Raw genomic sequence first — 22,837 nt, forward strand, 5'->3', positions numbered from 1 at the left:
GCATTTGTTTCGTGTGCAAATTCAGCAAATTTGTAATTTAGAGACAGTCTCTGATATTTCCGGGTTAGGAGGAGCATGCATTAATCTACCACTTACTGAATCTACCTTTCCGTCTGTCGTGACCCTTGCTGTCTCTCAGTGTCAGTGAACGTCTTGGGGACAGTTATTGACTCTGCTAGACAGTGCATCTCAGGCAATGTATCACCAGCCAGTGCTGAAGAATCGTCGGACGCTTTTGGAACGAGCAGAGAAGTTTATCTCTGATATTTATTTCACCGATTGCAATCTTAGAGGAAGGTAAAAAAAACCAGTGAATCTCCTTTGCTTGTCAAGGAGCTACAGTGCACAGTGTTTTGAGGTTGCTCCATTAAAAAATTACCGATACTCTGCTTAGAATGGCGGTAGCATGACCAACCAACCATATGATTAAATCGAAAAATTCAACCGTGTCTGCATTCAAAGCTTGGAACACCCCCACTTCGGACGTTGAGCACTTTTATGCCACTAAGAAATGCAGTTAACAAGACCTTTGATCGCGATAATGTGAAAGTTGTTGTTGCATTTGAATGAATGCTTCTTATCTTTATATTACTGTTATGTACAGTCCTTTAATGACTGAATGCATCAGACCCTTCTAAGCTGTCCTGAAATTGACCGTGAGTTGGAATGGACCAAAACAAACCGTGAGCTGAAAAGTTACTGCACTCCTTTCCCTATTTGTAACAAGTATTATCATGTCTTCACAGGCTGTATGGTGACAGTTGTCCATTAGAATCTCTCTCTGTGTTCCTCACCCCTAAACGAATCTCATTCTCCGAAGCTGTGACACAGACCTTTCAGCCGTGCAAGGTTGGGGACAGTTTTGGACCTACGTGAGTAAAGATTCCAGGACCATTTTCGAGCTACCATTGTAACTTTGTTGACTATCTGCTTTTCTTTTTGTATCACAGAGCTTTAACAAAAAGGAAAACTAAATTCTTGCGTTCTTTCTAGGTGGTGGACATGTTGGTTCAAGGTGTCTTTGACAATACCTGATGGCTGGGCAGGGAAGGAAATTCACCTGCGATGGGAGAGTGATGGAGAGGGGATGGTGTGGAGAGATGGGCAGCCTGTTCAGGTTAGGGAAGATTACTCTTACACGTGTACTGTAGAATGCTGATGCAGCCATGGTTTCGAAATGTAATATGCAATCATCAGTCTTCTCTTCCTTAGTGCATTTCACTGTCAGCAGCCTAATGGAGATTTTAACAAAAGCTTGCTAGGGATGACAACAGCCAAGTTCAGTAGCACTCAGCTGTCTACAATTTCACAATCACTTCTGACATCATTTCCTCACCTAAAACATTATATAGTGTTCGTAATCTCCTTCTCTCCCTCGCATACATCTTTTTGCATCTCACCTCCACCTGATCTCCACCTCTGCAGCTGCCCCTGGGTCACTCCTCACTCTGCAGGGGGGTCCCAGCCTCCTCGACCCCTGGCCAGGAGGTCAGCCCTCGGCCGAGAGGGTTATGCCAGAGTTTGACTAAAACACTCCATAATCCTTTCAGTACGCCTAATTCTTGGGTGTTGTGAATCCTAGTGACACCCAGTAAGAGAAGACTTCTGGTTCGATCTCTTAAATGTACAATAAACACATGAAGCAGCAACTGGATTCGCTACTGGAACATCAGAATGGACACAAATGAGAGAAGGTTATCTGGTTTGGTGTCGGTTACATAAACAGTATCAGGACCAACCTCCTGAAAAGGGTTAAAGTAAGCAATTAAACTTAACCTCTATAGGTCTGGGGGTGGGAGATAACAGGAGCACCTAGCAAAAATCCACACGGATATAGAGGAGCACATGATTCCATATGGACAGGCACCCAAGCAAGAAATCCAAAACTATTGGCACATAATTATTAGAGTCAGGGATTGCATTAGCCCCTAGAAATTCCATCTTTTTTCTTTTTGTCTGTGTGTTTTGAAGAAATGTCAGCAATACAGCTTTTCTTCTGCCTCCTGAAATGCAGGGCTTAACAAAAGAGGGCGAGAAAACAAGCTATATTTTGTCTGAGAGCCTCCGGGAGGAGGAAGCACACAGGTGAGTCTTGTCTGTTTCTGAGTCTAAATTATTTCCTCGTGATGCTTTCAACATCAGTGGCACCTGTCGGCTTCCTGGCAGTTAATCTGCTTGGACATGCTTTAAGAAATGATCATAAATTGAAAAGTTCAATCTGCAGTTGCTGACGTCAAAAGCACTATTAATTCTAATAATGATTGTTTTTCACTTTAGACCAAAATTGTATGTGCGTTGTTTATGAATGGGTCATTTTTGTATTTACCATACTGTAGGTTCTAATGGTACCACAGTGAAAAGTTCAATCTCCCAGGTGGAGTCTTCATCAAAATTGATTAGTTTCCCTCAGTTTGTCAAGTTTGTATAATATCTTTGCTTTTAGCAATGGAATCAGTAAGCTTATATTTAAAGTGTCATGCCCTTAAACTGAGTTTTGCATTGTTAGTCATACATGTGAGGTTTTATTGGTTTTTCCATTCCATCCTGGAAAGCTACTGTAGAACTGTGACACATGGGCCTGGTCAGGGCCAGATTTTGGTGTTCGTAGGCCAGAGGCACATTCACTCTGAAATGTGCAAAAAGAGGGGTAAACGCCACTTGAATTACGTCACCTGACATGATGCACTTTAAACTATTCCAATGCTGAACCACGTGATTGATGGAGCGAGTTGAGCGACCATCTCTTCCATACGTCTAGTTTCTAGAACAGTCACTAGATAGCATATGACTATTGATTTGGAGCACCTAGATTTGATTGCAAGCATGTTGTTTCAGCTCATTTTTCGTTAGTCACTAGTGTTTCCCTCCTTCGTAGGTCCTAAAAATGTCATAGGCCCCTAGGCACTGTGCCTATAGTGCCTCATGGGAAATCCGGCACTGGGCCAGGCAGTTGTCTTGAGATAACCACGCTCACTCCTCTGTGTTGCAGTGTCACCCTGTATGTGGAGGTGGCCTGTAATGGACTGTTCGGGGCAGGACAGGGCTCGATGATTGCGCCCCCTGACCCCCACAGGAAGTACTCTGTCCAGAGGGCGGAGCTTGCAGTATTCAACCGGGGCGTCCAGGAGCTCCTGACTGACTTCGAGATGCTCATTGATGTTGTAAAGGTGGGGAACAAAACCAATCCATTATCCAACTATCCAATTCATAAAGCTGACTGTAGCTTGGTTCATGGCTTTGGACTTGCATACTTAGAAAGAAATTTGTTTTAAAAAGAGTTGTACTGTGTACATAAGTTAGAAGTAGCTATGGTAAGTAAACTTGTCAATAAAGAATTAGGTTATAAATACTTTGTTGAATGAAAAAAACATTTTTTCTACCAAGAAAAGCAGGCTCCAGGAATTTCGATGCATAATAGTGGACAAAATCAAATACAGCAATACAATTCATAATACATCACACCACCTGGGTGCCACATGTGTAATTATTCTGTCTGCTTTGTGTTTGTTTGGCCTCTGATGTGGACCAATAGGAGCTGGGAGAGAATGAACAGCGAGGGTACCAGGCTCTGTTCACGGCCAACGAGATGGTGAACCTCTGTGACCCCTCTGACCCCAGCACTTTCTCTGCTGCCCGCCACTTGGCAGAGGTGTTCTTCAGCCAGAGGAATGGGCAGAGCCAGCACACAGTCCACGCCATGGGCCACTGCCACATTGACTCAGGTAGGGCTGTTCTCTGCAGGCACGCACCTGTCCTCTCACTTCCTCACACATCTTGTTCGCATCTGAGCAGCGATTCTTTTATAAAGTGATAAATAGAGTGATCTTATTCTATTTGCAGATTTGTTGTAAAAGTTTTAAGATCATAAATTAACATACTGATTTAATTTTTCTGTTTCGTGCATATGGGAATATATATAGAGAACAATAAAATGGTTAACTGTGTCGCTAATTTTACTGCAACACTGAAGCAAACAGAAGTGTACGTTTTCCAGCATTTAAATACCAGCGTGACAGGGTAATGCAGTGCTCATTTTATTATTTAGCAAACTTTAATAACCATCAGAGAACTGGACCCTTGGCTCCGGGTATTTTGTGAATACTGCGCACTATATTCTGGTCATCCCCAGCCTGGCTCTGGCCCTACGAGGAAACCATCCGGAAGTGTGCTCGCAGCTGGGTGACGGTCATCCGGCTCATGGAGAAGAATCCAGAGTTCATTTTCACCTGCTCCCAGGTACTGCAGAGAACCCCCAGCCCACCCACCTACCCACCCACCCTCAGAGTCCTTGCCTGAAGAATAAAAACAATCTGTGTTTTACACAGAACCTTCAAAAGCAATCATCCTGAAGAATGTTACAATACATAATAAAGCCTATTTCACAAGATAAAATGAAAGACAAATATAAAAGCAAAAACTCAAAGGAGATACAAAAGGTAAAATTCTATCAAAAAAGCCTTTGTGAAAAAGACACCTCTGTGTGTTCTGTCTGCAGGCCCAGCAGTTTGAGTGGGTGAGGAAATGGTACCCTGGCCTCTACTCACAAATCCAGCAGTTTGCCAGCAGAGGGCAGTTTGTACCTGTTGGAGGCACATGGGTGGAGATGGTAAGTCGGTTGACGGGTGCTTCTGCCAGCTGTTGATTGTGCTGAAATGCAGTGTATTTATTCTTGCTTGTGTATTTATACTTGGAAGTATAGTTACTTAAATACAACCAGCAATCTACCAGTTTGTTTCCAGAAGAGATCTCTGTATCGCACAGGCGTGGATCTTTACTTCGATGCCGTGATCTTTCTTTGTGTGTCTGCCAGGATGGGAACCTGCCTTCTGGGGAGTCTATGGTCAGGCAGTTCCTGGAGGGGCAGCGCTTCTTCCGCCAAGAGTTTGGGCGGTACTGCACTGAGGTGTGGACAGATGATTGGCTAATATTCAGATCATTAAAGTTTCAGCCTTGCACTGATTTTAATAGTACATTGTTTAAGAACATAAGATTGTTACAAGCGGCAAGCGGCTATCTGGCGTATCTAAACCATTTGGTAGTTTGTAGCATATTTATCCAAAGATTTCATAGAGAAAAAAGCTGTTTCTTTAAAGAAGCTAGGATTTCAGCAACATGGGTGGGTATCGTGCTCTATAGTCCTATAACCCTATGCAATATGACAGGCTAAGAGCATTTAATCTTTCTAGCCTTGAACAGAAAAGCTACGAGGGAACCTGTTTCAGGGATTCAAAATCCTCAAAGAGCATAGTAGAGTCAATACAAATGATTGCTTCAGAAACTAAAGTGAAATCTGAACCAGAGGATACAGGTGGAAATCAAGGGGAAGTGCATCTAAAACTGTAAACAGGATGCACATTTTTTATACAAATGTGTACGGATGGAACAAACTGCTACCCCACGTTGAAAAAATTCAGCGCAACTGCTGAAACAAACAGGCTAGATGGGCCAAATACTGATCTTCTCCTGTTTGTAACCTTTCTTATAGTCCAGACGTTGTCTTTTTCATGCATTCGGTTTTAGCCTGTTTATACAATAGGGTTTGGTATGCAATACGACACTATATGGTTTAAAACATCTTTTGTTTGTCTTTCTGGCTACAGTTCTGGCTCCCGGATACTTTTGGCTACTCTGCACAACTGCCTCAGATCATGCAGGGCTGTGGAATAAAGAGCTTCCTGACTCAGAAGCTCAGCTGGAACTTGGTCAACACGTTCCCTGTAGGTGTCTCCATCACCAACACAGCAGGTGGAACATGAGCCACGAAGAGTGCTCTGACCAAGACTTTAAATATCATAATATTTTATTATACTTAAATATAAAAGCTGGACTTGGCCAGATTTTGCACTGCAATCTATTTCCTAACTCACACCAGACACAATTTTTTATTCATTAGCAAGCCATACAATAGAGAAAGTAACTACATTTTTTTTGCATTTATGCATATTGTTGGTTTTCCCTGTAGAAAATATGAAGTAAGGTCACACTAACTGATTTGTCTTTTGATTAACTTCCTTAGACATAACTTTCATCAGACATACGTGTGTTCTGCAAAACACTTTGTTACGTTTTAAACGACAAGCTGTTCAAATTGTATTCACTTCCTTTTCCTCCATTACATTACATTTCCTCCACTGCATTATTCCAAGCAGTACAAGCTGGCCTCATATCGAATACAATGATTTCAGTAGCTAACAATGCTATCTAATTGCAGTAAGTCACACTGAAAGAGGCAGAGCCTAAGTCTTAGACATACTGTATGTTCCCTGTGAAAGACTTGTGCGTGTGAATGCTATCATCCACTAGATCTGAGCACGAGCTCTCACTCACAATAACCGCTCAACGTTTCACTCATTTGTCAGCACAACACCTTCTTCTGGGAAGGCCTGGATGGCTCACAGGTCCTGACACACTTCCCCCCTGGGAACTCGTACGAGATGAAGTGCAAAGTGGAGGATGTGAGTCCATCTTTCTAGAGTTCTCCTCTGCCCTTCAGGACGTCACGGCTGAGGCTGCTGACGTAATGTCTGTCTGCATCCCTGCGTCCTGTCTTCCCTCCCAGCTGCTGAACTCGGTGAGGAACAACAGGGACAAGGGGAGGGCCAACCACAGCGCCATGCTGTTTGGTTTCGGCGACGGCGGTGGAGGACCCACGCAGCTCATGCTGGACCGGCTCCAGCGAGTCTCCGACACGGACGGCTTACCCAGGTGAGCACTGGCTTCCTGAGTGGCTCATTCTGTAAAGCCATGCTTCCCAGAGTCCCAGAGCAGTTTTAAATTCCAGGATTCCAGGTGCACTACATACAGGGAGCTGAAGTGACATTGAAAAGCAGGCCAAATGCCAACAAGTTGGGGTGGGGCTTCTGACCAGTTTCCTGAGGTGCTGTATGGAGACCCAGGTTGACTCCTTGGCCATGTGAACTCCATTTGGAGACAACTGTGAGGAGAATGGGTCACTCAGTTTATTCTCTGTAAGATCATAAATCGACCTCCTACATATTTATTTGAGAATGAACCAAAGATATAGTTAAATAGTCCAGTTAGATGAAGTCAAAAGCTAAATAAAAATTTACTATTTAAAAAATACTGCAGGGGCTGTAGTTTCACTGTTTTTTTATATCTGTTCTACCCAGTAAGGACCATACTAAGTACAGAACAGAAATGTGCAATTTCCTTATTTACGCCTGCTGATTCCCTTTAGCACGGGACAGGCCCAGCATAGTATAGTGTAGAAATCTCCATTTCATGGCAGTAACCACACAATTTAAAAAAAGTTTCAGTACAGACCAAGACAATGTGCCCCAGAGATTGTATCGCCACTGTGGGCCTTTCTTTTCGTCATGGTGGTGCTCTGTCTCTCAGGGTCCAGATGTCCACCCCCGACCGGCTCTTCACAGAGCTACAGGCTGATTCTGCACTGCTCTGCACCTGGACTGGAGAACTTTTCCTGGAGCTGCACAATGGCACCTACACAACCCAGGCACAGGTATTCACTGTATATGTGCCTGTCAACAGACCCCTACATAGTAGTGACAAGAATATTAAACGGAACAATCAAATTCTAAACAGAATTTTATCTGTGCAGTCTTTTTCTTAACTCATGCCAGTCACCATTTTTTATTCATTAGCAAACCACACAATAGAGAAAATTACTACCTTTTTGCTTTTAATGCATGTTGTTGTTTTGTACTGTAAAAAAAATATGAAGCAAGATCACAGTAACTGATTTGTCTTTTGATCAACTTTGTTAAACATAAGAAAGCAATGCAGAACACACATAATGTCTGTGTTATATTTAAAACTATAAACTAAGCTCTATCTACTTCCTTTTCCTCCATCCCCTTCCCCTTTCCGCCAATAAGCTTGAATGCAGGATCAGTGTTCAATGTCTGTTCTTGTGAAGATGATATATTGTAATGGTAAGCAATGGGTATGGTGAGACCCGATTGTCTTTGTTTTGTCACATGCGGTATTTAAAGAGCGTGGCTGCTTTTGTGCTTTCTGTGCAAAGATAAAGCTGGGGAACCGTCAGTGCGAGGCTTTGCTTCATGACATTGAGATTGCAAGCAGTCTGGCCCTCTGCAGGAGTTCGGGCTTTCGGTACCCTGCCCAGGAGCTTCGGGAGCTGTGGAGGTAAAGCCGCATAAAGTCTCCTGTCATGACTGGGTACCTGGAGATCTGCTGAGCACTTACACTGAATACCACTGGAAGCAGAAACAGGAAATGCCTACTGAGATGCAGCAGAAGGATCTGCAGTGATGAAATGAGCTCACAATGCTGAAGGCAGTGGGCGATCTCCAGACACAAGCGAAATGTCAGGCTACATTCTGCACAAGTTAGTTAAAGAAATCTGCTCGCTGCAGGTGCCTCGGATTTTTTGGACGCACATTGACATTTTCTTTTGTGTCTGGAGATTGCCTGTTGCCGTCAGCGGTCTGAGCTCATTTCCTCACTACACATACAGTACGTCTGCTGTGTCACAACATCTACTGTATACAGTAGCTGCATCTGCAGTCCCCCAGTTATTCTCATCACGCAATGACTCACTGTAGAACCACAAAGCACTGAAGGAGTTCAAGTTGCAATAAAAATAAATCTATCACATTTGCATTAAAAGCATGACATACTGTAAAGAAAATGACTTCCTTATCTGCTGACTTCCTGTGTTGTGCAAAGTCTTGCACCTGTATGCTCACTACACAAGTTGCACAGCTGTCCTGTGTGGTCTTTGCTCTTCTCTGTTGCAGACTGCTGCTCCTCAATCAGTTCCATGATGTCATTCCTGGCAGCTGTATAGAGATGGTAGTGCAAGATGCTCTGAAATACTACCAGGGTAAAGAAAGCACAAGACTATCACAAAACTTGAAATGCAAATGCAATTTTATTCACTCAGTAGGAAATGTATCACATATTGTATAATGATTGCACAATGAGATGTAAAATCAATCAGATTTCAAATACTGTTCAGGATGTCATTAATCTATTTTCATTGGTCATTGGTCTATGTTTTCTTGAACCAGAATACAGTTGACTAATTAGATTCTTGGAACCAGCGGTCACTGGCAGTGTGTGATATGCCTGAAATGACCCATAAAGAACTAGCACTTACATGGCTCTGCGCGATGGCTGGCAGTGACCAAAGCTACAGTATTTTTCTCCTCTGCAGAGATCCGCAGCACTGGAGCAGGTCTGCTGCAGGAAGCGTGTAGAGGACTCTGGGGAGTTGATCCACAGGGCGCTGGGAGTATGGCTCTCAATACCCTGCCCTGGGAACGTACCGAGGTTATTTCATTGCCGGGAAGTGGAGGAGCTGAGCCAAAACTGGGTAGTTACAAAAATTCCTTAGGATTTGTAATCCTCTGTAGCAAAGGCCCTCTCACAAGCCACTTTTCCAGGGGGTTATCCATGAACTTTAGTAGCCAGCGGCTCTCCAGCTCTCTAGAGAGTGGTGGACAATGGGACAATGAGACAGGCAGGCAGGAAGTGTGGGATCACGCCTGTCTCTGCTCCCAGCTGAAACTCATGAGAGTGGTGACAATGACTCACGGCAGGTCCTGACCCACAGTTGGAGATCCCATGCATTAGGGAGTTTTCTTTTTTCATCTTGATTTGATTTTGGAAGAACAGAAATGTTCTGTTTTGGTTTCAAGTAGAAGAATGGACACTTTCATCACCAACTATATAAGAATCAATAACTTCCGATTAAAAAGAGGGAATTTTATTTTAGTTGTACTGAAATATTATTTTGCAATTTATGTTTTTTGTATTTTACTTTCATAAACTGACAGTCAAGTAGAAATCCTTTATTTTTTTACTAATGTCTTTAGGAAATTGCGATTGGAGTTTATTGCCAATTTCTCTGTCATGTCTTCTCCAGCCCTGGTGCAAGTACCAAGTATTGGCTTTGCCACAGTGACCGAATCTGAACCTGTATGTCCTGTTACTGTTACAGTTCAGGTAATTCGCCTCATTCTAGTGCTGTCAGACTGTTACAATGTGTCAAGTAGAATTACAAACACCTGCAAGTCCCAAGTGAAGTAAAGGAAACACACGAAGAGAGGTGAAGAAAGTTAAAAAAAAATTATACAAACTTGTTAAAACTAAACTGACATTGTAGGGACCACTGAGAAAACACTCCACTTCACCTGTATCTCCCTTTGCAGTAAACCAGTCTGAAATTGAATTTAATGAATTCACAAAATTATTTTGGGTTTCCAGTGACAGACTAAATACCAGTCCTCTGAGAGGATGCAGTGTTTGCACCGAGTTAAAACCTAAAATGTGTGATACAAATAAGAGGGGTAACAAGGAAGCTGGGAATAATGAAAGAAATGTGTAGCAATTCAGTGTTCTTCCTAGATGTACTGTTTTAGCATTCCTGTGAAAACCCCCCTGTTCCGGCTCTTCTTGCCGACAGGCTGATGGTACAATTCTTATGGAGAATGGGATTCTACGAGTTGTCGTGGACAAGACAGGAAATGTGGCGTCTCTCTGTCTTGTTAAATCAAACAGGTGAGGGCTTCCTTCGTACATTTGAATTCCCTTTCCTAGGCCTTTATATGAGATATCCTTGCCTTCACTTATCCTGTTGTCCTATCCTAAAGCAGTAAAGGGGTTTTCCTTCAGAAGAATAGCATACAGTACCTGCTCTGAGGAAGAGAGCTAGTGTCGTGCTTCTGTTTTGCATTGTAGAGAAGCCATTGCTGATGGCTTCAGTGGGAACCAGTTTGTTCTGTTTGATGATGTTCCTCTATACTGGGATGCCTGGGATGTGATGGACTATCACCTTCAGACCAGGTAGGAGCATCTATCTGTGATCCAAAGAAAAGCATGTTTAGGCATCTAGATTAAATCCCAAAAATCAGGTCCTAACACTACTCATCTAACTGCAGGTACATTTTCAGTCACTTTAATTTGTAAGCCTGTGTAGCAAAATGTCTTTCCTTTGACTTGGGAATCTCTGGAAGTCTGCAGCTTAGAGTTACCCCCAGTTGTGTGTGCCCGGCAGGACGCCAGTGCGTGGGGTCCTGCGCCCAGCTGAGATTGCGTGTTCTGGTGGGCTGAGAGGCAGTGTGAAGTTCTCTCTGAGAATAAGTGGCAAGAGCTCCATTTCCCAGGAGGTCATCCTCGATGCCATGTGCCCCTATGTCAAGTTCCACACTCAGGTATGAACAAAGCACACGTCAGAGACGCCTGGCTAATAAGTCTGTGGATTTTGAGGATGCTAAAAAATTCAGTGCCAGTGAGTTGTCTTGGTTGGTTTTGTTGTCCTTGCTATTCGTGCTTGAGCAAATGCTACCGGGAAGTCCATCTCAGGGTAAGATTTGCCACTCGATACTCGATTATATATTAAAAGGTTTTAAAAACACACCACAGTACACATTGTTGTGTTTTTATTACCTCTCAGTATAAATCAGTTCTTGTCAGTGTTAGTCCTTATACTAGCCAGTTTACCATAAGTTATTTAATTGCATAAGAAAAGATGGTCGGAGCTGTGGTAGCTCAAACGGCAAGGGCGTCTAGCTCCTGACTGGAAGGTCCCGGGTTCAGTCCCAGGTAGGGGCAAGCGATGGAGCTCTAATTCCTTCCAGACGGCTCCCAGGTCCACTCAGCCTGCTTTCCAAATGAGTACCGGGGTTTAACCCTTGGGGGAAATAGGCCGGCCGGAGCGTGATGCTGACCCCATCACCTCCACCTCCAGCGTCGGATGGTTGAGAAAAATGGTGGCCCTTGCCCACCAATCCCCATGGGCCTTTATGGCCTGAAAAGGGACTACCTACTGCCTATAAGAACAGATTATGAGCAGGATTACATATTTCCAGTACCCTCAAAGCCCTGTGCTATAAATTATACATACAGTAGATCGCGGAATGGCTCACTTGACACCCTAGGTAGGGTTAGGGTTAGCATTCACAAACTACTTAGACCATTTTTAAGCTCAGCCCTAGATTTTGGGGCTCAAATCAGGTTAGGATGAGTGGTTTTTGGCCTCTTTCTGAATTTTTTTTTCTGAAACTATGTGGCCTGGATGGCGCGGTGCACCACGCCATAATTGCATCCCGAAACTGTGTCGGTCGCATCAACAGTTGTAAACAAGCATTCTTGAATCTCATTCACTTGCAAGAGCTTTGATTAATGGTTTTGATTGTTTCCCACTCATACTTTTTGGTTCGGGGAACATGTCAAAATCTGATGCCCAGAGAAGGTCAGATTTACAGTATGTCCAACCTTGCTAATTGCTTACAAAGTTGTTCAGGCCCTGATGCCTGTGTCTGACATGAGGTGCATCTCTCCTCAGGTTGACTGGGCTGAATCTCACAAGTTCCTGAAGGTGGAGTTTCCTGTCAGGGTGCGCAGCCCCAGTGCCACCTATGAAATTCAATTTGGCCACCTGCAGAGGCCCACTCACCGCAACACATCCTGGGACTGGGCCAGATTTGAGGTAAAAGATAGGACAGCTGGCGGATGTATGCTAAGTACTGTAAAATATTTTGTGCTACCACTGTGCGATAGAGAAATTCGACACCTGAACTGTTTTTCTTCAATATAAGGAGCAATAGAAATACAATTAAAAAGATAAGGATTCCAGGAATTCACAAGGATTGTGTCCGTGACGAAAAAGATATTGTAACTTAAACTGTACAATTAAAAACTCCCTCTTGGTCTTAATCTCTCAAATCTGTTGTTTCACAGGTTTGGGGACACAAATGGGCAGACCTGTCCGAACACGGCTTTGGTGTTGCGCTGCTTAACGACTGTAAATACGGCTATTCGGTTTACAGGAACACCCTCACCTTGTCTCTGTGAGTGTCTCCGTGTCTTTGCTCCATGGTCACAGTGCATGATAACGCACATAAACTGGGGATGATGTCGTTGGTAATTAATTCCTTTTCTTGTGATAAAGGATAAATCAATCCATTTCAGTATCTTGAGTATTTTTGTTTTGGTTTCTCAAATACAGTTTGGGCTTTAGGCTAAGGAAAGCATCATTGCTGTGTTAGAATGTTGATTAAAAATGCCTACACTCATGCACAGCCAATGAGTACCCCAAATAATGGAGAACAGACAAAACCTTGTGAATAATTAAAAAAAAATGTAGTGGCTTATCCAGTAAAGGCACTCGCATGACATGCAGTACAAGCCTGGGTCATGTCTCCAGCCAAAACTGACAGACATTTCCCAAGTGCTGAAACAATGTTCAGATTAGTTGGCAAGGGGCTTTCAGCCTCCTGGCAAACAGCTGCTCCTGTGGGCAACTGTAGATTTGCAGTGACTTCAGTGAGCGAAGGGCTGTTACTTCAGTCTGTACTAACCCTCCTATCAAACACTGTGGAGACTTTGCAACATCACAAATGACATATTCTGGAGGTGAGCGTGTTAGAGACACATATCTACATGTCTCTCATTCCCTCCTGAGCAGCTACAGCAGGGGTATTGAAGGCCAGTGTATCTTTGGGTTTTCATTCCAACTCATTTCTTAATAAGCAAAATCTGCTGGTTACTGGCTTAACTGGACTAATTTTACAGCTTCTCCCTAGTCATTATGTGCTGCAGCTTCAAAGAGACCTAGGAAACGTGCAGACACACCGGCCCTCTGGGACAAGGATTGGACAGCCCTGGGCTGCAGGTTACTCTGCCGGAAAGCCTGGTCTTCAGAAACGATTGGCGATTCCAAATAGTTTGAGTGTGTAATAAAAATAGACTTGGCTGTTCCGTTCTGCTTTGTAAAAAAAAGGAATGCATTTCCCTTAATGTATCTCTATTTTCTCTCCCCTTTACTTCAGGCTTCGTGCTCCAAAAGCTCCAGATGCCAATGCTGACATGGGTCAGCACCAGTTCACTTACGCAGTAATGCCGCACGCTGGTAGGTCTTACCAGAGAACTTTGGGTTTTGAAGTCAGTGAACTTCATGTGCGTACAGTATATTGCCACCATTTATCATTGAAAAGACAGGTTTCCTTCACTTTAGCTCCTCACCTGCCATCTTCCAAGAATAAAACATAGCAAATTGTCCCAGAGCAAATAAGGCTCGTTAAAAGTAGGCCAAACAAAACAACAAAACTGAGGAAATGAGGGGAGGGTACACTTTTCCTTAATTGAATCTACATTCAGAACAATGTTTTTTCCTTTTTCTGACTTCCAGGTTCCTTCCAGGACTCAGGAGTCATTCAGTGTGCTTACAACCTCAACCTCCCCCTGCGTGTGTTCCCCGTGGTGATAAGTGACCCTGCCAGCAGCTCCTGGAGTGCTTTTTCCTTGAGCTCTCCTGCCGTTATCTTAGAGACAGTAAAACAGGTACCTCTATGAAGGGAGCTTTAAACAACAAGTCAGACCGCACTCTGCTCACTGGAGAAACCTCCAGCTGGAGGCTTAGAACGTTTTACAATAATGCGGAGCTTTTCAAAGGGCTCTCAGCAGTCCGAGGGGCACGTTAGCTGTTGCTTGCCTAACGTCACTCTTCTGAGTGCAGTAAATGTTTCAGTTGTGATAAATGCCGACTCTCCCAGCTGCGCTTTCCTGTTGACCTTGCTCCCATCTCTCTCCACCAGGCGGAAGATCAGAAAGACGCCCTGTTGCTGCGCCTGTTCGAGTCCCATGGCAGCAGTGTTACCGTGACCCTCACTACCGCTCTGCGGGTGAAAGAGGCTTTGCCGTGAGTGCGCCTCCATCCCCAAATCTCTTAACCCCATTCTTATTTTTCCCACCCTAATCAGTAGTGTTTGTCCATCAGGGGAATTACTAAAGCTCTTTTGAAACTGTGGGCGTTTTATTATCATTTATTTAACTTTCCTGTTATTCTAAAAGAAGTCCGCTGTGGAATGAAAATAAGTGAATTTAATTACGTTGACGGCCGCTCTTCATAGTTCTGCTGACAACACAGTTCAATGGAAGGGAATTAAAAGAAATGGCTGGATTTTTGGATCTTGGTTTTCAACTTTTAGCATTTATTTTGTGCTGGGATCGGCTACTTTTAATGAAGTGAATGTACTTTTGATTACTGAACTGTACCAAAAATCATTTATATTTTTCAGAAAATAATTCATTATTCATTTGCAGTTGAGTACCCGGCTTGGAACAAATACCAGTGCAGGAACTGAGCTCTTGGAGATAACTCTCTTTTGTCTAACTGCTTTCTGGTCTCTCTCGCCCCGCAGCTGTGACCTGCTCGAGCGTCCTGATTCGGCTCACCCTGCTGTAGTCACGCCCTCGGGGATCTCGCTCAGCTTCACCCCCTTTCAGATTGTCTCTCTTCTGCTCATTCTCAAGTGAAGCCCTCAGAGGTGCCACCAGCGACAGAAACGCAGCCTCTTGCCCAGCTCCCTTCTATCTACAAACCACCAGAAAGCATGAAAATGTGTTTTTCATTGTCCCTCACACCTGGCCTAAACACCTCATTCACTGAAAAAAACAGTGCGAACGTGTGTATATCTGACCTGTATCCAAACAGGATTCTCTTTAGAAACTGATTTGCAATTCCAATGTTGGGGATAGCTGAATCATATAAATTAGGGGCCTTTATGATTTAATAGTGCAGAACCTCAGGAGTATTTTCCCAGATCATGTGATTCAATCACAATTTTAGAGGTGCAAACTGTAACAAGGTAGTGGACAAGAAAAAAACTGATGTTATTAAAGAAAAACATTTTTTTAATTCAATATACTGTATAAAAATGTTTAAATAAACAAGTTTAAGAAACCCTTAAGTAATAATAGTGTTGTGTAATAATATAATGTATATAAAAAGTATTATTAAATAATTGTATTTTTTAATTATTTCCAAATATGCTAGGTAGTACATTTATGGGGGCTCTTCAGAAAGGTCCTTCCCTTCTTACTTAATTTTCTAAACAAATTATTGTCATGAATTCTTGTTAATTAAACTGTAATAATACTGGCTATTAATGAGTAAATTGATTGAACATGTGCAATATATATTTCCAGTAAAATTCAGCACAAAAAGGAACCACCCAGAATAAAAATATACTTTTTTTTATTAATGTTTGCTTCAAATTTTATCAATTTTAAAATACCAATTTTATTAAAAAATATCCAGCGTTAAAAAAGTTTCCATTATAGTAGCTCTGGCGGTAGCTCACTTGAGTCACTCGGACCTCTTGTCCCCTGGACTGGTTTAGCTGGTCTGTTTAGCACTGGCTCGGGACGACTTTCTGCTTCGCTTCTTTGAAACTAGAAATAAATGAAAACTCAAATTAATAAAAATAAAAAAACACATACAGGTATGCTGTAAAAATGTACATCTACTGAACTTAGCACAGGTAGCGTTTCAGATGGAAATAACTTCTAAAACACTGAATTATCTTAAAATCCCTCTCCCCAAAAAACCTCTTAGGGATTGAAGCATAATCAACACAACAGTCGACTGATTCACTGAGGAGCAGAGATATCGCGGGATAAAAAATTAACATCACACGGCTCCTCTCAAAACACCCACACTTCAGGTCCCGAAGGTCTGCCAGCGCAGCTGTACGTCCCACTGGAAACACAGAAGCCCGAAAAACAAGAGGTTCTACACAGTCTTTTTCCACAAAGAGCTTTCTGTCGTGCTCCGGCCAGCTGCAAAAGGCAAGGCCCGCTGACACGAACTGTCTGGCTCACTTTCTCACCTGCCTGCCCAGCTGTGGGAGTCTTCCTGCTCTGACTCATCTTCCTCTTCGGCACTGGTGAGGGCGTTCCCCGATCACTCTGGACTCCTTTCCCCTTCTTCATCCTCTGCTTCCTCTTCGACTCCTTTTCCTCTTTGACCTTCTTGGCTAGCTCCTTCTCTCGGACCACCTGGAAAAGCAGGGGGCATTAGGGCCGAGACCCAGGGGACACTAATTTACCCATTCCTAATTGACAGGACGAGAACCAACAAATAAAAAGTGCACCACCTGCCTCTGCAGCTCACCTGTGCATCATTCTCGCCATCTCCTGTTTTCTTAGCTCTCTTCTTGGCTTTGGGAGATTTGGAGGCTAAGGGAAAGAACAGTCAATACAGTTGCTTAGATTTTGTTCTTTTTATAAGTGGCCACCTAGAAAAAATCATTTGTGTACAATATCACTTCAGACTGACTGAAGTTAGATTACCATTAGCTAGTAATAGCTGGAACAGCTTTAGAAACGATAACATGATTAAAAAAATCGCAGTCAAGTTGCAAGTAGAGTTCTATAGTAACTAGACTATCAATAAGACTTGGACCTCCTTATTGATCTTCATGAGGTATGACTCTTTGTCTCCCAGATAATGTCTTGTTATTGACTGTCTTTTCTGTCCATCTAACAGATTGTCTTTGGGCTGTTGATTCTTACTAGGTTAGAAATGTCTTGCCGTGAACAACCCAGACAGAGAGCAACAGTGAGCTGACTTAATGCTACTTCACTATAACAACAGTACAAGGTGTTGTGCTCTCCATATATAGAATGTAAATTCCTTTCTGTCCCTTCTTCATCAGGTTCGACATGACTTCATCCCCTATAATCATTCCCCTCTCACACTAATGAGGTGATTTAGTGCTTATGCAAGTCTTGAATGATCATTTAATCAAATGATGCCAAAATCAATCAATAACCAAAACCTGTATATTTCTTTCTTGAAATAAACAGAGAGATGCTTCTTTTACTGCTCATTATATAAGATTTGAAACTGATGTTGTCTCCTTCCCACTCCTCTGTGTTGCACAGATCGAATCCAAATGTTTATTACCTTTGGGTGCCATGGGACCAGGATCTCCCTAAAATTAAAATGTGGTAAAACAGCAATTAGAGCAGATTGAGTTTCTTTTCACAGCACTGTATGTCTAAGTAAAGGCCTACAAAAATAAATTCTTGAGCTGCCCACTTCTAAAGCCTGAGAAAAATCTTAGAAAAATGAAAGTTCATTATCAGTTTTTACAGACTGTTGTCCTCTTTTCATATTTTTTTTAACAGACAAAGGAAATAAAATCCCAGATGTTAGCCTTTTGGCCAAATACAGAGAGCATGATAATGCAATACCACAACTAAGTAATTAGGAAAAAAAACATTAACATGTTTTGTAAGTACAGACTCTGTGTCTAAGCAATACAAAATACAGAAATTGCATTCTGAAAAATTCTTGGTTCATTTATCAGCACTCCCAGTCTTCTCACCTGGAACCACATTGTCCTGCCATTGTGATCCCTCAGGGACTTCATTCCTGAGACGTAATAACACTGGAGCCACGCCTCAAAGTCAGAGTAATCTGCTTTCTCTGGGTCATACCCCTTTCCCCCTGAGACAGGACACAGACAGTGGTCAGTCTCTCAGGGAAACACTGCCATCGCTGGGTGTAATGATCGCAGAAATGCAGGTAGTGTTTATAACCTTAGCTGGTCTACTCATACAGTAAGTGGACTAGGAAATACATTACAGAATAAAGAAATGTCATACAGTTACACATAGGGCCATGTGCAACCCTGCCTTCCTTTTTGGGTTTCCCACAAACAACTCCAGCTGAGTTGAGCACATCTCTTCATGGAATGAGCTACTGTCACAAAGTATTATTGAGTCAGACCCCTTCAGTAATGGTCTTGAGGATACTTTTTACATGAGGAACGATGACTAGCTGTCATAACAGAGAAGGGACCACTGCGGCAACTGTACCTATCTGAATGACTTCCAGAGGCACGGTGTGGCACAGGTTGAGGAGGTCTGGGCTCTCCTTTTTCAGCTTCACCTTCTTGCTCAAACTTATCTCTGAGCTCTGGAACACAAGACAGGGAACAGAGGAACTAGAGCAGCAAGGTTCGATGTGGTTTTGTTTGAAACGTGAGCTGAAGTGTCCTCACCTGAGGGGATGCACACCCTCCTTTGACAGGCTTCACATCCAGCTCAGCATAGTCCCTCGGCAACAGCCCCTCCAGGACAGTCCGCGCCTTGACAAAGGGGGGGATCTTTAATCTGGGTGGGCATCAGACATGCAGAATGTTAAATTAAGGACACAGGGGTTGTAGATTTGAGTTCTTATTTCCAAAACTGCAGCTTTTTATTTGAACTAAAAGTTGTTTAGTATTTTGTTTAGGGGTAAGCAGATTCCATTTAGAAATTCTCTCTAACGTTTGACATTAACAGAACAGTAATAAGTGTTAACAGCTTGGTATGGGCTGTGCCCTTGCTAGTAATAAACATCCCCTGCTTCTTTTAGCAGTTCAAAGAGTTCTGGAATGTTAAGAAGATGAAAGGCTTACAGTGAATATGGTTCCATGCTGTTCAGAAATCCAAAACTTCGCTGTTGCAGGTCATCAAGGACCAAAGTCAGGAGTTGTACAAGTCATGTCAATAGTTTCTTGAATACCATTCACTGTGTGCTAAGATTTCATTGTGTTTCTCAGAGACAGATATTCTGAGAACTCAGAGCGTTGTTATAAATTCTTAGGAGTTTTCTAGGATTGCTTTTTGGAAATCTCACAGAAGAGGAAAAAGGGAAGGGCATTACTTCTTTTGAAAATTTGAACAATACATAAAAAAGCTTCAGAAGTACACTTTTACACTGCTTCTTAAAAAGGTGGAAAACAGAATATTAATTTTTTAAATAGATTTGAAAAACTAGCAAAATGGAAAGCATATCTGAAGAACAGCATTATTTATTGTATGGAAGGCAGGAATTCCGATTCTGGCTCACCTGTACAGGATTTCTGCTCGCAAGTAGTTCCCAATCCCATTGAAGTATTTCTGGTTCAGTAAGGCTTCACAGATGGGCTTGTCAAACGCACGGTCTGAGAGGTTCGACAACACGTTGTCCCTACAGGGAGAGAAGAGACTTTCATTGTGTTCCTATTCTGGCCTATTTAGCCCTAAGGGTTGCTTTTAGAAGCTGTGGTATCTCATGAAATGAGAAAATGACATTAAACAGCCTGTTGTTTATGCTTCAGACAATGTAAAACATAAACAGATTTTAAAAAAATATATCCTACTTTAAAAATACTACCTAGACAACATTACTGCTTCCCATTCTTTCCCCTCTCTATTACCCTACAGCAGGACCACAACACTCCCACATACAACAGGCACTTTGTGAAGACACCCTCTTAACTGTCATCTTTCCAGCTCTCAGCACCTGAAAATGTTCTCTATGTACAACTGACTATCGTCAATCACAAGCAGTATGCAGTTTCCTGAAACCTAGAATTGAAATGAGGTTTCCTTTGTTTTTCACGTCTTGTTAGTTGAACGTGCATTTTTTTGTTTATTTACAATTCCCCACTTATTTACAATAACCTGCCGTACAAACTAACACCTCCAGCAAAAAAATAAAACTCATTAAGGGTAAACAGAAAATCATTATCGAGCCGATACCGCACAGTAAATACTCTGCCACATTTATTTACTTTGGAAACCCACACGGAACATCCCCCTGTGGCACCAGGCCGCAGCAGGACTGTGTAAGAGGAGAGAGAGGTCTGCAGGCTGCGTCATACCTGAAGCTCTGGTACTCAAACATGACGCAGGGACCCCTCTCCGCCTGCCAGGTCCCATTGGGCTCCCAGCTGCCAAACCTCCTGATATCCACAAAGGACAGCACCTTCCTGGGTTTTTCCTTGGTGTAGAAGCGCAGATGGGCATGCTTGGGCAGCTCGTCCTGCGCCGTGTAACGGAAAAATCCCGACATTCCGAACCGGAAAACAATATCCATGGGCTTGCCGCCCCCCACCTCGGCGCCCTCGTCCTTGATGGGCGTCAAGGTGAGCCGCACCTCCTTCCCCCGGGAGATGGCCGAGATGCGGTAGGCGGCGCAGGCGAAGGGCACCTCCGGGTTCTTGCTGACCTCTGACTTCTCCACCGCCCCCGAGAACACCACGCCCCCACACACCCGGTTCACAAACTGGCTGGCCATGTGCAGCTCGGGGCCCTCGGGCATCTCGGGGCGCAGGAGGGGCAGCTGGGGGAACACGTGCAAAGAACAGCAGAGATGTTTTGGGTCCTAAGAGGCTCATCAGTGCCAGTGTTTTGGCAGAAGCTCAAAGGAGAGAATACTCACTATGTACTCAATTTCAGAAAGGCTTTTAGAAAACAAAAGTGAAGATGCTGTGAACATTGCAGAATTTGGTCCATTTTCTAACCGCTGTATCCAATACACGATCGTGGGGGAGCCAGAGCCTATCCCAGCAAGCAACAGGCACAAGGCAGGATACACCATAGACAGGACACCAGTCCAGAGCACACAGACACACACACTCACACCTGGGCCAATTTTCCAGAAGCCACTTAGCCTAGCAGTAGGTCTTTAGACTGCGGGGCAAACCAGAGCAAACACAGGGAGAACATACAAACTCCACACAGACAGCATCCTAGGAATTGAACCCAGGGCCCCAGTGCTGTGAGGCAGCAATGCAGACCACTGCACCACCTGGTCTGTTTACAGTTTGCTCTCATTTACCTTTTGAGAGACCCCTTTCATTAAAGAGTGCTGCTGTTCAAAATACACGCTTGTTGAAATATTGTATCTTCCTAGTCTGCAGTGGATGCTCAGTCTTATCATGGCAACCAGCGTGTTTTCTGGGAGGGTACATCTTAAATCATGTGCAACTTCTACACTGACAGCCTACTAATTCTGCACTGATTGTGCTCCATCCGATAAAACAAGCACTTTAGTTTGCTTCCCTCTAAACTAACGATTATTTTGAATACAACGACAAGGAATAAAAACTCTGCCTTCCACAGAGGAGGATGTGAACACCAACTTTACATTCTTTCTTACTCGGTGCACGCACCTGTGGTCTTCGCTTATAAATCAAACCACAGCCGCTAATGTGTGAAGATGGTACTGCCATTAACTTACAAACTGGAAAACAACCGGTAGGATTTGCATGCCACGGATGGATAAATTAGCGGGCAATCGGTAAAAAAAAATCCGTTTCCGTTTATTTTTCGCAGATAACGCAACTCTGATATTAAAAAATTAAAAAATTCATTTTAGTAACATGCGAACAATTGAGACTCATTTAAAGTTCGCAAAGTAGTTTAGTTTGGTTATTCCGGCAACGAACGCTATGTTGCACAAGAAGCCAGTCTGACCAAGTGCAGGTTATTGCACTATATAAACATAAATTGAATTGAGTTATTGCTAGTGAAGAGTTATTTCGTGTCCCTCATGTTGCTGTTTTGATCCATAAAGTTTTGAAAGGTTTCCTCCCCGTGCAACAACGTACAGATGTCAACCTCACCTTGTTACAAAACTCGTTGTGTAACTGTAACACAAAGACGGCATCATCGTTTCTACCATAACTTATGGATTTAAACACATCCTACTACTTGATTGAATTATGAAATGCACGATAGACATTAGGCACGCAGTTACTCTTAATAGTCGGAGTATTTTTTTTCTGTGTAAATTACCTGTAGCAGAAACGAAACGACCTGCGTCCGAGATACAAACAGAGCTCAGCTTCAGCTCCTATTGGATAACAGGGGGACACGAAATTGTTTTGATGGGGGCTGATGGGAAATGTAGTCTAGTGCAAATGATTTCGGGCTTTGGATTCAGTATGATATTGTAGCGCTCCGGGGTTCATGTCGGCCCCCCACCGTGACTCAACAAGGACCCAGCCCCTTGAGCCAAAGGGAAATCTCCCGTCAGCTGCGGTCCCTGCTATTCACAGGGTAGGGCGGTGACGTCACCGCTCAGGTCAGCCAGCTCTCGCAGGCAATGGTAGCCGTAAGCGTTACACTCTCCCCCGCTTAACTCGCCGTCCTCTGCCCGATAGCGAAGGGCTATCCCATCCCACATCCCTCGCCTGCTGCCTACACAGGCCGGCCCCCCACCGTCGGGGACTCGAACCCGGGGCCTCCAGCGTCACTCAACAGGGACCCAGCCAGCAATGGA

General features: G+C 43.4%; 2 protein-coding genes across 2 annotated transcripts; one reads left to right on the plus strand and one right to left on the minus strand.

The window, feature by feature from the left end:
• Positions 1-75: 75 nt before the first annotated feature.
• Positions 76-15,698, plus strand: man2c1 (mannosidase, alpha, class 2C, member 1). Its single transcript, XM_088921069.1, has 26 exons — positions 76-297; positions 747-872; positions 994-1,117; positions 2,015-2,085; positions 2,990-3,167; positions 3,533-3,722; positions 4,130-4,236; positions 4,496-4,606; positions 4,811-4,903; positions 5,601-5,717; positions 6,360-6,455; positions 6,560-6,705; positions 7,360-7,483; positions 8,009-8,130; positions 8,745-8,830; positions 9,164-9,322; positions 9,875-9,954; positions 10,415-10,509; positions 10,690-10,794; positions 11,006-11,162; positions 12,296-12,439; positions 12,691-12,800; positions 13,782-13,861; positions 14,141-14,292; positions 14,547-14,650; positions 15,153-15,698. Exons 1-26 carry the CDS (start codon positions 197-199, stop codon positions 15,265-15,267), a joined length of 3,093 nt encoding a protein of 1,030 aa, XP_088777195.1. The 5' UTR covers positions 76-196; the 3' UTR covers positions 15,268-15,698.
• Positions 15,699-15,971: 273 nt separating this feature from the next.
• On the minus strand, positions 15,972-22,411 carry neil1 (nei-like DNA glycosylase 1). The gene is made up of 10 exons (XM_088921070.1): positions 22,351-22,411; positions 20,433-20,893; positions 19,637-19,756; positions 18,804-18,915; positions 18,619-18,718; positions 18,126-18,247; positions 17,702-17,729; positions 16,907-16,971; positions 16,623-16,791; positions 15,972-16,185 (listed from the first exon to the last, which is right to left on the minus strand). The coding sequence occupies exons 2-10, from the start codon at positions 20,870-20,872 to the stop codon at positions 16,130-16,132; spliced, it is 1,212 nt and encodes a 403-aa protein (XP_088777196.1). The 5' UTR covers positions 20,873-20,893; positions 22,351-22,411; the 3' UTR covers positions 15,972-16,129.
• Positions 22,412-22,837: the final 426 nt, after the last annotated feature.

This window comes from Atractosteus spatula, chromosome 7 (genome assembly GCF_055471065.1).
Source record: "Atractosteus spatula isolate fAtrSpa1 chromosome 7, fAtrSpa1.hap1, whole genome shotgun sequence".
NCBI lineage: Eukaryota > Metazoa > Chordata > Actinopteri > Semionotiformes > Lepisosteidae > Atractosteus > Atractosteus spatula.

Bases quoted from the DNA above. Each gene is read 5' to 3' on its own strand.
- neil1 (XM_088921070.1), bottom strand. From the start codon at position 20,872: ATGCCCGAGGGCCCCGAGCTGCACATGGCCAGCCAGTTTGTGAACCGG. The intron at 18,248-18,618 runs GTACAGTTGCCG...GTCCTGTCTCAG, and splicing joins TCTGGAAGTCATTCAGATAG to GGGGAAAGGGGTATGACCCA. The intron at 16,972-17,701 runs GTAATAAACATT...TCTTTCCCTTAG, and splicing joins TGGTCCCATGGCACCCAAAG to CCTCCAAATCTCCCAAAGCC.
- man2c1 (XM_088921069.1), top strand. From the start codon at position 197: ATGTATCACCAGCCAGTGCTGAAGAATCGTCGGACGCTTTTGGAACGA. The intron at 9,323-9,874 runs GTAGTTACAAAA...TGTCTTCTCCAG, and splicing joins AGGAGCTGAGCCAAAACTGG to CCCTGGTGCAAGTACCAAGT. The intron at 10,795-11,005 runs GTAGGAGCATCT...TGTGCCCGGCAG, and splicing joins GACTATCACCTTCAGACCAG to GACGCCAGTGCGTGGGGTCC.